This window comes from Hydra vulgaris, chromosome 09 (assembly GCF_038396675.1).
Source record: "Hydra vulgaris chromosome 09, alternate assembly HydraT2T_AEP".
NCBI lineage: Eukaryota > Metazoa > Cnidaria > Hydrozoa > Anthoathecata > Hydridae > Hydra > Hydra vulgaris.
This window is the reverse complement of record NC_088928.1, coordinates 53,875,502-53,890,000: the sequence shown is the minus strand read 5'-3', so window position 1 is coordinate 53,890,000 and position 14,499 is coordinate 53,875,502. Positions and strand designations below refer to the sequence as shown.

At 27.2% G+C, this 14,499-nt stretch overlaps 1 protein-coding gene across 1 annotated transcript in view; it reads left to right on the top strand.

Annotated features, from left to right (window-relative positions):
• LOC136085581 (uncharacterized) overlaps nt 1-13,031 on the top strand; it is a 212,984-nt gene extending 199,953 nt beyond the window's left edge. Inside the window, exons 21-29 of the mRNA XM_065806901.1 lie at nt 32-161; nt 6,585-6,829; nt 7,605-7,789; nt 11,517-11,591; nt 11,679-11,798; nt 11,883-12,097; nt 12,210-12,250; nt 12,370-12,466; nt 12,580-13,031. Of these exons, the coding sequence (XP_065662973.1) occupies nt 32-161; nt 6,585-6,829; nt 7,605-7,789; nt 11,517-11,591; nt 11,679-11,798; nt 11,883-12,097; nt 12,210-12,250; nt 12,370-12,466; nt 12,580-12,952 (1,481 nt within the window). The 3' untranslated portion in view covers nt 12,953-13,031. The remainder of the gene's footprint in view (nt 1-31; nt 162-6,584; nt 6,830-7,604; nt 7,790-11,516; nt 11,592-11,678; nt 11,799-11,882; nt 12,098-12,209; nt 12,251-12,369; nt 12,467-12,579) is intronic.
• Nucleotides 13,032-14,499: the final 1,468 nt, after the last annotated feature.

Genomic DNA, 14,499 nt, shown 5'->3' with positions numbered 1-14,499 from the left:
ATAAATTAATTGGTATTTTTCATTTATTTAGCAAAATCCTCTATTGTGGTTGTGGCAATATTAGTTCCTGTTTTAATTAGTTTTGTTTTGTTTTCAATTGTTTTTATGTTGAAAATTCGTAGAAAAAGAGTAAAATCTTTTCAATCCATGTGGAAAAAGGAGTAAGAATTAAAATATTTATATTAAATAATAGAAAAAGTTATTAGCTGAAACCAATTTGTTAATTTTATATTGAGCATTCATTTTTCAAATTTTAATTTCTCATTTAGAATCTTTTGTAATAAATACAAATGCAAACAAAAAATAGTAATATATATAAACTGGGTTATTGAATTTTTTATAGGCTTATATATATATATATATATATATATATATATATATATATATATATATATATATATATATATATATATATATATATATATATATATATATATATATATATATATACATACAGTAGTGGCCAAAAAATTAAGGCACGTCATAAAAAATAACTCAAGTTTTGCAGTGTCAATTTTTTATTGAATAAACATAAAAGAAAATGTAAAATAAATAAAAAAAATAGATAAAAATTATCAAAAATTGTTAATATTATAATATAATAGTTATAGCATCAAATTATAGCAAAAGTTTAAATGACTTGAATGTTATAGTTCAATACTTTGTCGGATGTCCCATATTATCAAGCACGGCTTGTATTCCTCTTGGCATACTATGTATTAATGTTTTACAAAATTCTCAAGTGATTTCATTAGTCCACACTTCTTTAAGAACTTTTTGAAGATGTTCTTCAGATTTTGGCTGATGTGTTGCAACTTTCTGTTTCATTATATTCGAGCAGTTCTCGATAACATTAAGATTGAGTAAGCTTGAGGGCCAATTAGATAATAATTCAATTTTATTATCAGTAAACCAATTCTTAGCTGTTTTAGCTGTATGATAAGGTAGTGAATCTTGCTGAAAAATGCTGGTTTTAGTAATTTCCATGCGCAGTTTCACTTTGTCTTTCAATACACTTAGATACTTTTGTGCATTGACTTTTTCATCTTTTTTAAAGATGTGCAACCCGCATCGGTCTTGCGATGTGATTGCTCCCCATACCATGACTCAAGGAAGTTGTTTTACTGTTTTTATGGTATACTGTGGATTTAGGCGTTCTCCCACAGGTCTTCTAACATAATTATAGCCTGTGCTTCTAATTTGTTGAAACATACTTTCGTCTGTAAACATTACGCGCTCCCACCATTCCGGTGTCTTGTTTTTTAAACTCTTACAAAATTTAATCCTAGCTTGTAATTGAGATGGAGTTAATAAAGGTTTTATAGCTGGTCTTCTTGCAACTAGACCAAAGTCATAACAAAACCTTCTTCTAATTGTTCTCGAACTAATAGTAAGTCGCCTTTCCATAACAAGTTGTGATAACCTTGCAGATATTGTGTGGGGCTCACTATTAACAATTCTCTTTAAAATATGGTCTTCTCGTGATGTACTCACATTTTCTACCACAATTTTTGCGATTTGAATAGCCTTGCACACGCAAAGCATTTTGCACGGCAAATCTTGATATTTTTAATTGTTTTGCTATACTACTTTGAGAATAGCCCTCAGAAAATAGTGCATTTATTTTACCTTTAACAAAGTTATTAATATCACGCTTTTTACCCATAATATCACAACTATGGCAACCTGACAGAGTAAAATACATCAAAATATCTTCAAAAATCAAAATATAATAAAAAAATTACTTGTACCCAAGGTAATAACGCCATAAATAAACAATAAGTTAAAAAAGTTTAAAAAACGTAGCCTGCCTGTATTTTTTGACCACTACTGTATATATATAAGATAAGCACTTTTTTTTACCAAAAACTACAAAGATTTCTAATACAAATTTTTACAATTATCTTATATATATATATATATATATATATATATATATATATATATATATATATATATATATATATATATAAGATATATATATAAGATATATATATAAGATATATATATAAGATATATATATAAGATATATATATATATATATATATATATATATATATATATATATAAGATATATATATATATATATAAGATATATATATATATAAGATATATATATATATATATATATAAGACAATTGTAAAAATTTATATTAGAAATCTTTGTAGTTTTTGGTAAAAAAAAGTGCTATTTAAATAATAATTGTTTTAATAGTATGAGAAATTATAAACAACATCGAATCAACAAGCATTTGTGTCCATGCAAGTAAGCTACATGTTGAAAGTATCTAGAATTCTGAAAAAAACAGTTGTTTCAAAGGTGTTCTGAAGTGTCTCTCTAAAATTGTTTCAACCAAAGGGAAGAGACAATTTGGTTCTATCACTTCAGTTGATAAGAGTCAGCTTGTCACAGCATTTATTTGCTCTTCAGCAAGTAGGAGGGGCATGTCATCCATGACGATTTTTCCTTGTAAATGAATAAAGCCAGAATGAGTGGATGGAGCAACACCAGGTGCCTGGGCTGAATGTCACTCGAACAGCTGAGTACAAAAAAAGTTGTTTATTGTTCAGTTAAAAAATTTTATTTAAAATTCAGATGCGAAAATAAGTTCTCCATTTTAGATGAACATAAGTCTTACACTAAAAGCATTGAACTGATTAACATTGCAAAAAAGAATGGTGGAATTCTTCTGTGTTTGCTTCCTCACACATCAAATGCAGCCCTTGGAATTGGTTTTTATAAAGCCACTTAGCACTTACTATGACCATAATATCAGGAAATAGTTGAGAACAAATCCTGGGCGTTTGGTTTCAATTCTAAATTATAAGTTCAATTTTAAATAGTTGCACTTTTTGGCTCAGTCTACCTGAAAGCTGCCACAACGATAAATGCTATAAATAGCTTTAAAAAGGCAGGCATATGGTCAGTTGATAGAAATGTTTTTTTTCCGAAGTAGACTTTCTTACAGCAGAAACTACTAATATTAATTTCATTGAAACCATGTTGCTGATACATGTAAGATGGCTATTACTAGTCACATCTGTGCTTCTATTAGTCATCCATCTGTAAGTACCAGCCATTTGATGGTTCCTAAAAGCCAAATATCTGCTTTTAACAGCTAAATGTTTTTAACATTCATATGATTGCTTCTTTAAGACAATCATCTGATTTTACCAGTATAATGTCTACCTTTACCAGCATTTTAGCCAAATTTTCAAGCAATTTTAATACCACAGTATTTTTAAAATCTCCAACATGTATGATTCCAATACCAAAGAAGTCACTGCAAAGTTGTCAACCCTGACCCCCTCTCCATATTTGATACCCTGAGTAAAAATGAACCAAATGCAATAAAAATAAGAAAAAGGCTTAAAATTACAATCAAATACATACAATAAAGCGTACTTATTCAGTTCCTCTGATTGGTTTATTCTCTTGAAGTTTTCAACTTTTATACTATGTAGCTTCTAGCTGATTTATGATAATGATACAAAATTAAATTGATTTCACTAAAAAAGTTTGCACATAAAGTACAAATTGATAATTGTTAGTTGATTAAATAAAAGTTAATAATGTTATAAGTAATAATGTTATAGATAAAATACAAACTTTTTAAATTAATATAGAAATTAGTAGAAGTTTTTTGAAACTTTCTGATTTGTTTTTAAATGGTAACTGTTTTTGGTAATGTTAGTTGTTTTAAAGGGTAAACGTTAGTATTTTGTTTAAAAGTTCAGCTTCTGGGTTGTAGAACCTATTTCATTTAAATCTATTTGACCATAAATTTGTTTAAGAAAAGTTAAAATTAGTTTTTTTTAAGGAATCAAAAATCTTATTATAAAAAAATTGTATCCAGGTATAAACTTGATGAAATTTATAATGCAGATGAATTTGGATCATTTTTTCATATGCAACCTAATAAGTCACTAAATCTTCAATCTGAGGCTTGTATTGGGAAAAAGCACAGTTAAATTTTTCTTACTGGGATTTGCTCTGGGTGAGAAAATTCCTATCTTTGCAATAGGTAAATTATAATCACCTTGCTGCTTCAAAAGATTTATGCCCTTTCCTTGCAGTTACAGAAATTAAAATAAAAGCTGGATGGGTAGCGTACTGTTCAAAGAGTGGATATGGGAAATGGGTTCAAAGTTTACAAAAGAAAAAAGAAAAAGGCGTTGATAATAGATCTGCCCATCAAATCAGATGATTGATAATCTAAAATCTATTAGGCTCATTTTTTTACCACCAAAATATCACGTCTAAACTTTAACGAATGGATTAGTTTATTACAGATCTTTGGCATTACAAAGACTGGTTGTAGCTATTGATAAAAGATAAGATATTTCTATTTTTTTGATTTTAGATGCAATAAAAATGCTTGATCTTGCATGGCAAAAAGTGAAAACTTCCACCATTGTTAATTGTTTTGCAAAATCAGGAATTTCAAAAGATCAGCAGGTATCTGCCCATTCGGATGAAGATGACAACCCATTTAAAAATCTTTAAAATCAGAGAGAAAAATAGATAATTTTTGCCCTCCAGGTATATCAGCTAAAGATGTCATTTCTGCAGATAAAACTTATTCAGTACCTTTACTAATAGATGAACAGTTGATATAAGAAGTAAAAAATGCGTTAAATGAACATGATGCTGATGACGAGTAAGATTATGTTGATGATAATGCGATCAATCCAGTTTGCCCTAAAGTTACTGGTATTCAAGAAGCACTTCAAGTTTTGTATGACTATATGCCCCTCAGTTTTAGTGACAAACATTTTTAACAAAAGCTCAATTTAATCTCAACTATATTTGATAAAGAAGTTTTTTCAAAACTAAGACTGAGTGACATTTTAAGCACTGAGCACTTTTTAATTTATAAAGTATTGTTTTTTCCTTTGATATCAAAACTTTTGATAACTCAAATTATTTTTACTTATCAGCAAAAGTTCGTGTTATAGAATGTCCCGATAACTCAAACATTTATATATATAGACCAAAAAAATAAATAGACATAATTTTAGACAAGTTTTACATAATGCAAGTTTTACATAATGCAAAGTTGATATTAAAATGTATGCTGGTGTAGTAATACTAGGAGATTTCAGTTATAACTGAACTATTTACCAATAAACTGAATTATTTAACTGAAATATTTACCAACCATATTAACAGAGTATACAAGCTACAATTATAAGTCCTGGGTTGTACAAACATGAGCACTTATTATTGACATTGAAACTTAAATTTATCATAAACCAGACAAGCAGAGCACCAAAATATAAATTTGATTACACCAGAGGAGGCTACACAAAATAGGTGGAAAAAAAATGTAAAAAGGTTCATTCAATTGACTGGAGCTTTTGTTTTCACAAACCAACAACATAACAAATGAACAATACTTTTGTATTATTTATAAACTATCTGTGTAATTTATTTATACAAAAAATTTAGCTTAATGCAAAACAAACTCAAGAAAAATCTATGATTTAGCGATAACCTTAGAGCACTAGTATGAATGAAACTAGTAAATCAAAAAAAAATTCTTTTTTCAAATCCATGCTTTATGCAAGCAGAATTTTATTGGGCCTAGAAATTCTTTTTTTGTTATCTTTTGTAGAAGGAAAATCTACTGTTTTTTTTTTTTTTTTAATTTAAAAATTACTGTTTTTACTAAATTTTTGTTTTTTAGCTTAATAACTTAAGACTTATTAACTTAATAACTTAAAACAATAGGTTTTTAACTTAATAACTTAAGACTTATTACTTAATAACTTAAAACAATAGGTTTTGAATCGCTGCGCTTTAATGTCTTCGAAACTGCAAATGATTTGCAAATCAATGATTTTTGTGACGTAATACGCAATTCATATCAAATAAATAAAATGTATGGGAAAATATAAAATTAAATTTTTGTTAACTTAATTAACTTTTTTTGGTCAAATTTTTCCATTTCCTTGTATTGTCATCGAAAATGAGTGTGCAAAATTTGAGCAAAATTGGTTGAGAAAAAAGCTTTCAAAAATTGATTTCAAATTTTGTGGCACACAAACATATATATATATATATAGAAAGTAACCTTATATAAAGCATGGAAAAAGATACATAAATCTAGCAGCCAAATGGAAAGATAATATTTCACTCTTTAAGTTTGATTTTTAATACTCAAAAAAAAGTTATAAATTTCAATTTATCAAAAACGGGTTTTGTTTTGAAAACTCAATTTAAACTGTATGAAATGATCAAATAAACTCTCAAATTTTTATTCATTTTATCTTTTTTTGTCTTTCCTATCAATAACTTACTTTAGTTTCATGGTTTTAAATTTATTTTTCTGGTTTGGTGGTATGTGTTCAAATATGGTCATACATAGGGTCACAAATGGTCAAATACAGGTTATCATATTTAATTATTTTTAATCAATGACCATTTTTATAAATAATCATATGCAAACACTCATTTAAGTTTTTTGTCATAAAGAAAAATCAGTTGTTTAAAAAATTGCAATTCAGTCGATAAGTATATGATATTATTGTGTAATATTATAGTATTATAAGTACATAATATTATTGTGTAATATTTTTAGAAACTTTATGGTTTGCAAGGAATTATCTGCAGATGAATGGGAAATTTTTCCAGAAGACATTACTTTGGATAGAAAAATTGGTGAAGGGGCGTTTGGTACTGTCTACATTGCAAAAATAGATACAAACATTTTTTCCAATACAAAGAATCAGAACTTTAAAACTCAAAAATCTATCAATTCAAAAGTCACTTTACTTGATATCAAGGAAAAGTCTGCTAATTTTTTTGCAGTAAAACTTTTAAAAGGTTACTTTAAATTATTTTTGTTATTTTTATGTTGCAGTTACATTGTTGCATTCTGATATTTTTCTCCAAAATAGTATAATGCTCATTTGGAAAAAATAGAACACCTGAAGAACACCTCATTTTTCATATAAAACTGCTTAAAAGTTAATGTTAAAAAATAATAATAATGAAGAAAATTAAATTAATATCTCAATTTATTTTTGGTCAGAAAAATATTAAGGTCAAATATTTTTGGCACAAAAAATATTTGACCTTAGACATTTTTAACTCAGCAGTTAGGTCAGCATTTCTGAAGACTGATTTTGATTCAGTGGGCTGAGGGTCTGAGTGATAAATGACTTTACCCATGCCAGTTTAAGTGTAAAATCATAAGAGATCTCTAAAGCAAGAAAGTCTCTTAAAAATTAAATTGTAACTCTCTAAAAAATAAATAACGTGTTTGTCCAGGATATCCAGCAATGTGGTTATTAGCCTTGAAATGTATTTGAGAAAAAGTTATTTAAAAACAGTTCTATAATACTGATGGTTTCTAATGATGGTTTCTAATACTTTAAACATAATAGAATGTTTTGATAATGGAAGGTTGTTATTCAGGAATTATGAAATAATTTATTTTTTCATTTTACTATTTTGGAAAGCTCAAGTACTAATGTGAAAATACCAACCATTAATGCTGTTGAAACTAGTGTGTAATAAAGGAAAAAATATTTTATAATTTAATATCTTAAATCAAATTTAAAAAGAAACAATAATTTCATTTTCATTCTTCATTTAGATTCTGCAAACCAATCAGAAGTAGATGATTTTAATGAGGAGATAAATCTGATGAAGGGCATTGGATATCATAAGAATATTGTTTGCATGATTGGTTGTTCTACAATTAAAAAACCCTTATGTTTAGTTATTGAGTTTATGGAGAATGGAGATTTGTTGCATTTCTTACGAAATAGACGCAATAAAGTAAGATATCTAAACTTTTCATACAGACATTCAATATCAAAAATATTTTGATAACTTATGCCATATGTATTTTTCATAAATGTATCAAAAAATAAAAATTGTGTTATTCAAAAAAATTCTTTTGGTTTTAAAAACATAAAAAACAAACAAAATATTCAGAAGAAAAATAGTAAATACAATATTTACAAGTTTCTGAAACAAAAGTTTTAAATTTAAAAAGTTGTTATGATTATTACTGATTTGTTTAAAACTTTGCATTCCATTTACAATAAATATTCTTAAGGGGTAAGCAGATTCCATCTGTTGACCAGCTTTGCACCCCTTCTTCATCTATTAGTAGACATATTTATAATACATTGTTTCCAGTTTAGAATGTTGAATGCTGGATCTTCTTGACTCATTGCATATGTTCTGCTTAATGGGTTTCTGTCTTTATGACTAAGCAACTCATTCTATTATCTCCTAATGAAGGTACAGCTTTAAAACTCAGTTTTATGGTTCTGAGGCTGGCTGGTAGTCAGGTTTCTGAACTCTGTAGTAGCTCTAAGAGAGGCTGATTTTATTAACAGCTGTAAAATATCAGAGTACTAACAGTGCCATGCTCATACTTTTGTTGTGCATTGTTGAGGCCACATTTGGAGCTCTTTGTTATGGCTTAGAAATTATTATTAGTAATAGGGCAACTTCTTGAACTATTAGATAGTGTACTAAGTACTATCTGTGGTTTAAGTCAAGTTCTTTAAACATTTAAAAAATGACTAAAGCATCAAAGGCTGTAAAGCACAAAAAACCATTGTCATCACCAAGTTCTCTAAATTTATCATTCACTAATGTTCCTGGTCCTCGAAAAAAATTTTCTTCTGTTGAGTCTTATCTCTTGACCTACTTGCTCTTTGTAAGACCAATTTGAGTTTAGTTGTCTCATCTTTTGATCTTAGTGTTGATGGGTATCTTCCTTTAATTCATAAAAACTCCAATAGTCACGTGCTTGGCCTGGGCATCTAAGAACTTTCGAACTTATATACATTTGTAAGAATTCATCTTGTTGTCGGGAAACTATGTTTAAATCCAAAGAATATACTTGTATGTGCATTTGTTTAGCACCACTTTACTCTATCATCTTTCTTTTTGTTCTGTATTGCTCTCCTCCATCTCAAGACTGAGTTTTTGATGTTATTTCTGATCAAATTGACAAAACTCTTTCTCTTTATCCTTCACCCAATATCGTTGTTGTTGGTGATTTTAATTCTTATCATGCTTAATAGTATGGTTCTAGTGTCAGTGACACTGCAGGTGTTAAGGCCCAAAACTTTTGTCTTTCTCAATGTCTAACACAAATAGTTCATTTTTCAACTCTCTTTCTGGACAATCTGAATCATATACCAATTCAAGCGTCTGTCTTTTCCATGGTTTTACTCACATTGTGCTACTGCAATTTTCAATCAAAACCATTTCTTCCATATCTTTCAGTAAAATAATTCTCCAGAAAACAGACGTCTGTTTACTATTGCTAGAAACCATTGTAAAAAAATCAGGTTACCAAATTTTGTGTTTCATCTAAAAAATTAGGCTCTCCTGACTTCTGGAGAATCTCAACAGTCTCTAAAGTAAGGGCAAGTCTGATATTCCAACTCTCTTGTATTCTGCTACAGCATGGGGCTCACAGTTGCTGGTGAATTTTAATTCAGATAAAACTCAATTTTTTTCAGCCAATTGTTATCGCAATAATTTAGATCTTCCTTTATTTATGAACGGTAATGTACTTGATGAGTCATCTACCCTTTCTCTTCTAGAATTAACTCTTACTTCCGATCTTTCTTGGAAACCATATATCAAATCTGTTGCAAAATTAGCATCTGTTAAAGTTGCATCTCTGTTGAGCTCAACACTTTCTCACTCCGAATTCTATTCTATATCTCTATAAATCTTAAATCCAGCCTTGTATGGAATACTGTTGCCATATCTGGGGCAGATCTTCTAATGATGCCCTTTCTCTTTTAGACAAGGTGCAAAACAAATTTTAAACATAGTTGGACCTTTTCTTGCCGCCAATCTCCAACCATTATCACATCGTCGTAATGTTGCTTCTCTTTTTCTTTTCTACAAATATTATAATGGGCACTGCTCTAAAGAGCTAGCGTCTCTTGTGCCATCTATTAAAATCCATTCTTGTGTTACTCGTCATTCAATCAAGTCTCATCCTTTTTCTGTGACTGTTTCTAAGTCCTCCAAAAATTCTTATTTGTCTAGTTTTTTTTCCTCAAACATCAGTTCTTTGAAATTCACTTCCTTCATCTTGCTTTCCTGATTCATATAATTTGCAATCCTTTAAGTTGTATGTCAATCGTTATCTTGCTCTACAATCTTCATCTTTTCTCTTCCAGTAACTTTCAACTCTTATTAGTGGTTGTTTGCAGCCATGTTGGATGCGAAGATGTTTAAAAATTCTGTATCTAAAGTGAATTCCTTCTTAGACTCTTCTACAGATTGTGATCCAGACATAGCTGTTATAGTATTATACCTGTTAAAGTCTTGTACAAGTGTTCTTCAGAGCTTTCATCTATACTTTCAAAACTATTTAACAAGTGCTTACAATGTCTTTTTTTCCAGCCTGCCGGAAAGTGGCATCTGTTATCCCTGTTTTCAAAAATTTTAGACAGCAGTGTAACTCATCTAACTATCATCCCATTTGGGAAATTAATATTGGCATCAATTAAACAAGTTCAGATGAGCTACGCATCATCGAAAAAGTACTTCTCGCGGTACTTTTTGGATTTTATCATTTTATATATATATATATATATATATATATATTTAAAATTTTATATATATACATACATATATATATATATATATATATATATATATATATATATATATATATATATATATATATATATATATATATATATATATATATATATATATATACAAAAATTGGTGACAAAAACAACTACGAAGTTTTAATTTCAAAACGGAAACGTTATTAGAAGAAACAGAAGATATCTACTAAAAATAAAGGAAGAAGTAGATTGGGATGTTGATATATCAGACGACAGCGATACAAATCATACGAAAGACGCGTTTATTGGTAATAGAAAACTATCAAAAAATACAAATAAGGCTCTTAATATTTGAATCTTTGACTTGAGACTTTGAATCAACAAAACCAATGTAAATATAACAAAATTGGAAGAGCTTCTAGAAAACCTATGCACAATATTAATTACAAAATGAATTTTAAAAAAAAGGAAGATATAACGGTTGCTATACAAGCTATTTCCTGTGGTGCAATCATTTAAAATATTCACTTTAGGTAATTATTATTGGTTGCTACACAAGTAATTCCCTTTAGACAAATATTTGTAATACTCTCTTTAGGCAATTATTAAAGATTGCAAATCTATTATTTTGGAGACAATTCCGCAGGAAAAATTTGCACGCAAATTGAATAAAAATCCGTAGTGCTAAACAGACCATAGCTGAGGTGAAACTACAAACAGTTTAACAGCATATAACTAACTGAAATATAACTAATATATATGTATATATGTATATATATACATATATATATATATATATATATATATATATATATATATATATATATATATATATATATATATACACACGTAAATAAAAGTTAAACAAATATCAACACGATTATTTCCTTAATGACGTTACAATAAAAATAAAAATTTTTATGGCTTGCATTTTGTTTCCGTAGCTTTGTTCATCAAAATTTGGTGATGAATCTGCGATGAGCTTTATGTACACGCAAGGTTTTCAACAAACTCTCGAGGTTCATTTAATTCAAATTGTATAAATAAAATTTATGCGAATCGTTGTTTCTTTTAATGTTGATGTTTGTTTTTTTAACTTTTTCTAGACAACAATAAGTGAGAGCTGTACGTCAGGAATAATGCCACATGAGACTCCATTAGATGATAATGGAGCGATAACACCTGATGATTTACTTAGTTTTGCATGGCAGATTGCATCTGGAATGGTATGAGTGGGTTTATTTTTAGTTTGTTTACTTTTACTGTTTGTTTTTTTTTTAATTTAATCAAAAGTTGATTTTAATTTTTAGGAATATCTTTCATTTATGAAATTGGTACATCGAGATCTTGCAGCCAGAAATATTTTGGTTGGTACAGAAAAAAATGTAAAAATATCCGACTTTGGTTTGACACGAAAAATCAACGATGAATTGAATTACATGAGCAGCAAAAATCGTCGATTACCAGTAAAGTGGATGTCAGTTGAAGCCATATTTGACCAAATGTTCACAACATTCAGTGATGTGTAAAATTTTAAATTGCGTTTTTAAAAGTGTTTTAAAATTATTATTGATAATAGTTTTCTGCTTTTTTTTAATTTCTCTTCATTGCAATTTTATTATTAAAATTTGTTTTAGATGGGCGTATGGCGTTGTTTTGTTTGAAATTGTTACGTTAGGTAAATGTTAATGAAAAATGTTAATGAAAAATGTTAATGAAAATTATTGAATATTAAACTAAGTGGTTTTTATAATATTTGTTTTATTAAACTTGTGTTTTTACTGTTTTATTTTACAGGAGGAACTCCTTATCCTAGTATAAGTAATCGAGAACTTCTCACTCTTTTAAAGTCTGGTTACAGAATGGAACGACCCGAAAATTGTTCTGAGCCGATGTATTCTATATTGTTATGCTTTTATAAACTTTGAAAATATTATATTTTATTGACTATTTTTTTATAATTTATATTTTTATATATTTTTTATATATTTTGTTATTTAACTTTAGGTACGATATTATGCTACGCTGTTGGAATGAAGATCCATTACAAAGACCTACTTTTACAGAATTGCGTGATCTTCTTGATAAAATAATGTCTTGTGGCGATTGCTATTTTGATTTTAGTATTGATGAAAAAAATAATTACTATAACGCTGCTTCTTTTAACAGTCTACCATCTGAATCAGGCGACGATGCATTGGAAGAAAATATTTTCCAAAAACCTGTGCATGTAAAATCAATTAAAAAAATTAGTGGTGAAACAAACGAGCCGTTGAGTGAAAGATATACACGCGATGAATCTTCGAAACTAAAAATAGAATCTACGTTGTCAGTAGGTCTTGTTAATTGTTCAGCTAACGATATGATGTCTGAAATCTAATTAAAAAATATTGTTTTCCTTATGTGTACCGTGTTATTTGTCTGCTCTAATTTTTTAAATATATTTCACCGTTGAACAATATTATTTGTATTTCTAATGTTTCATTCTCTATTTTGGTTTGAAGAAGTTTTTTAAATTTTATAATTTATAAAAAAATTAGTATTTAGTAAATATTTTTCAAAAAAATACAGGCACATTTAAACTCTAGCCCATATATAAACCGGACGTATGTATATATTTATATATATATATATATATATATATATATATATATATATATATATATATATATATATATATATATATATATATATATATATATATATATGTATATATTTATATATATATATATATATATATATATATATATATATATATATATATATATATATATATATATATATATATATATATATATATATATATATATATATATATGTAACGCTTTAGTAACACAAACAGTTAAACATAATAATTCTTTTTAAATCAAAATGTTTATGTCTTTTATTACAATAACAATATATTGTTATTGTATTACAAAGACGAGTTACAATACAATATTTATTGTTATTTTAGTGGGTCATTACAATACATTTTTTTTCAGATATTGTTATTGTTTATAAAGATGAATTGCAATACAATATTTATTGTTATTGTATTACAGAATTACAATAGTTGTAAATCACAAGTATTGTTATTGTTTCTAAATTAAGTTAATACAATAGCAATAATTATTGTTACTGTTATTGTTTTCATTACAATTACAATAGTCCTAACCCTATGTGTAAGTGTATACATACATATATATAAATATATATATGTATATATATATATGTATATATATATATACACACACACAATATAATACAATATATAATATAAACTATAAAACAATATATAACAAAATATAATACATTATATGATATAAAATATAATACATGTATATAATATATATAAATTTTATGCTTATATTACTAGTAAGAATTTGGAATTACCAATTACTATTACCGAAAATATCGAATTTTATTAAGGAATTTACCAGTAAGTATGTAAAAACTTTATTAAAATGAATAATAGTATATAAATAGAACTTAAAGTTTCATGCCTTACGACAATCATCAGCTATTTTATATATACATTTCAAAAACGTTAATATTTAACTCTTACGTCTGACGACGATCTGAGCTAACCAGACTGAAATAATACATTTATAAATTAAAAAGTTAGTACTTAGCTGTATTTTATGTATTATACATTAAATAAATAAGTTATCAAGTACTACAAGAAATGTCATTAAAACAATTAAAAACTTTAATAAACCATTTAAAAACTACGGTAGAACGAATTCTGGCGTAATGTAATAAATCTAATCTATAAGTCTCCGGTATCAAAAAAAGAAAAGGGTAATTTATTAGAGTGTCGACGCTGAGATATAATTTCAACTTTCTTATTAAGCATGTTATTCTCATTATGATATAATATTTCAAACTTTTCATTAAGGTAGAAAACCCCTGAAAATTTTTTTTTGAGTAAATATCGATATTTTA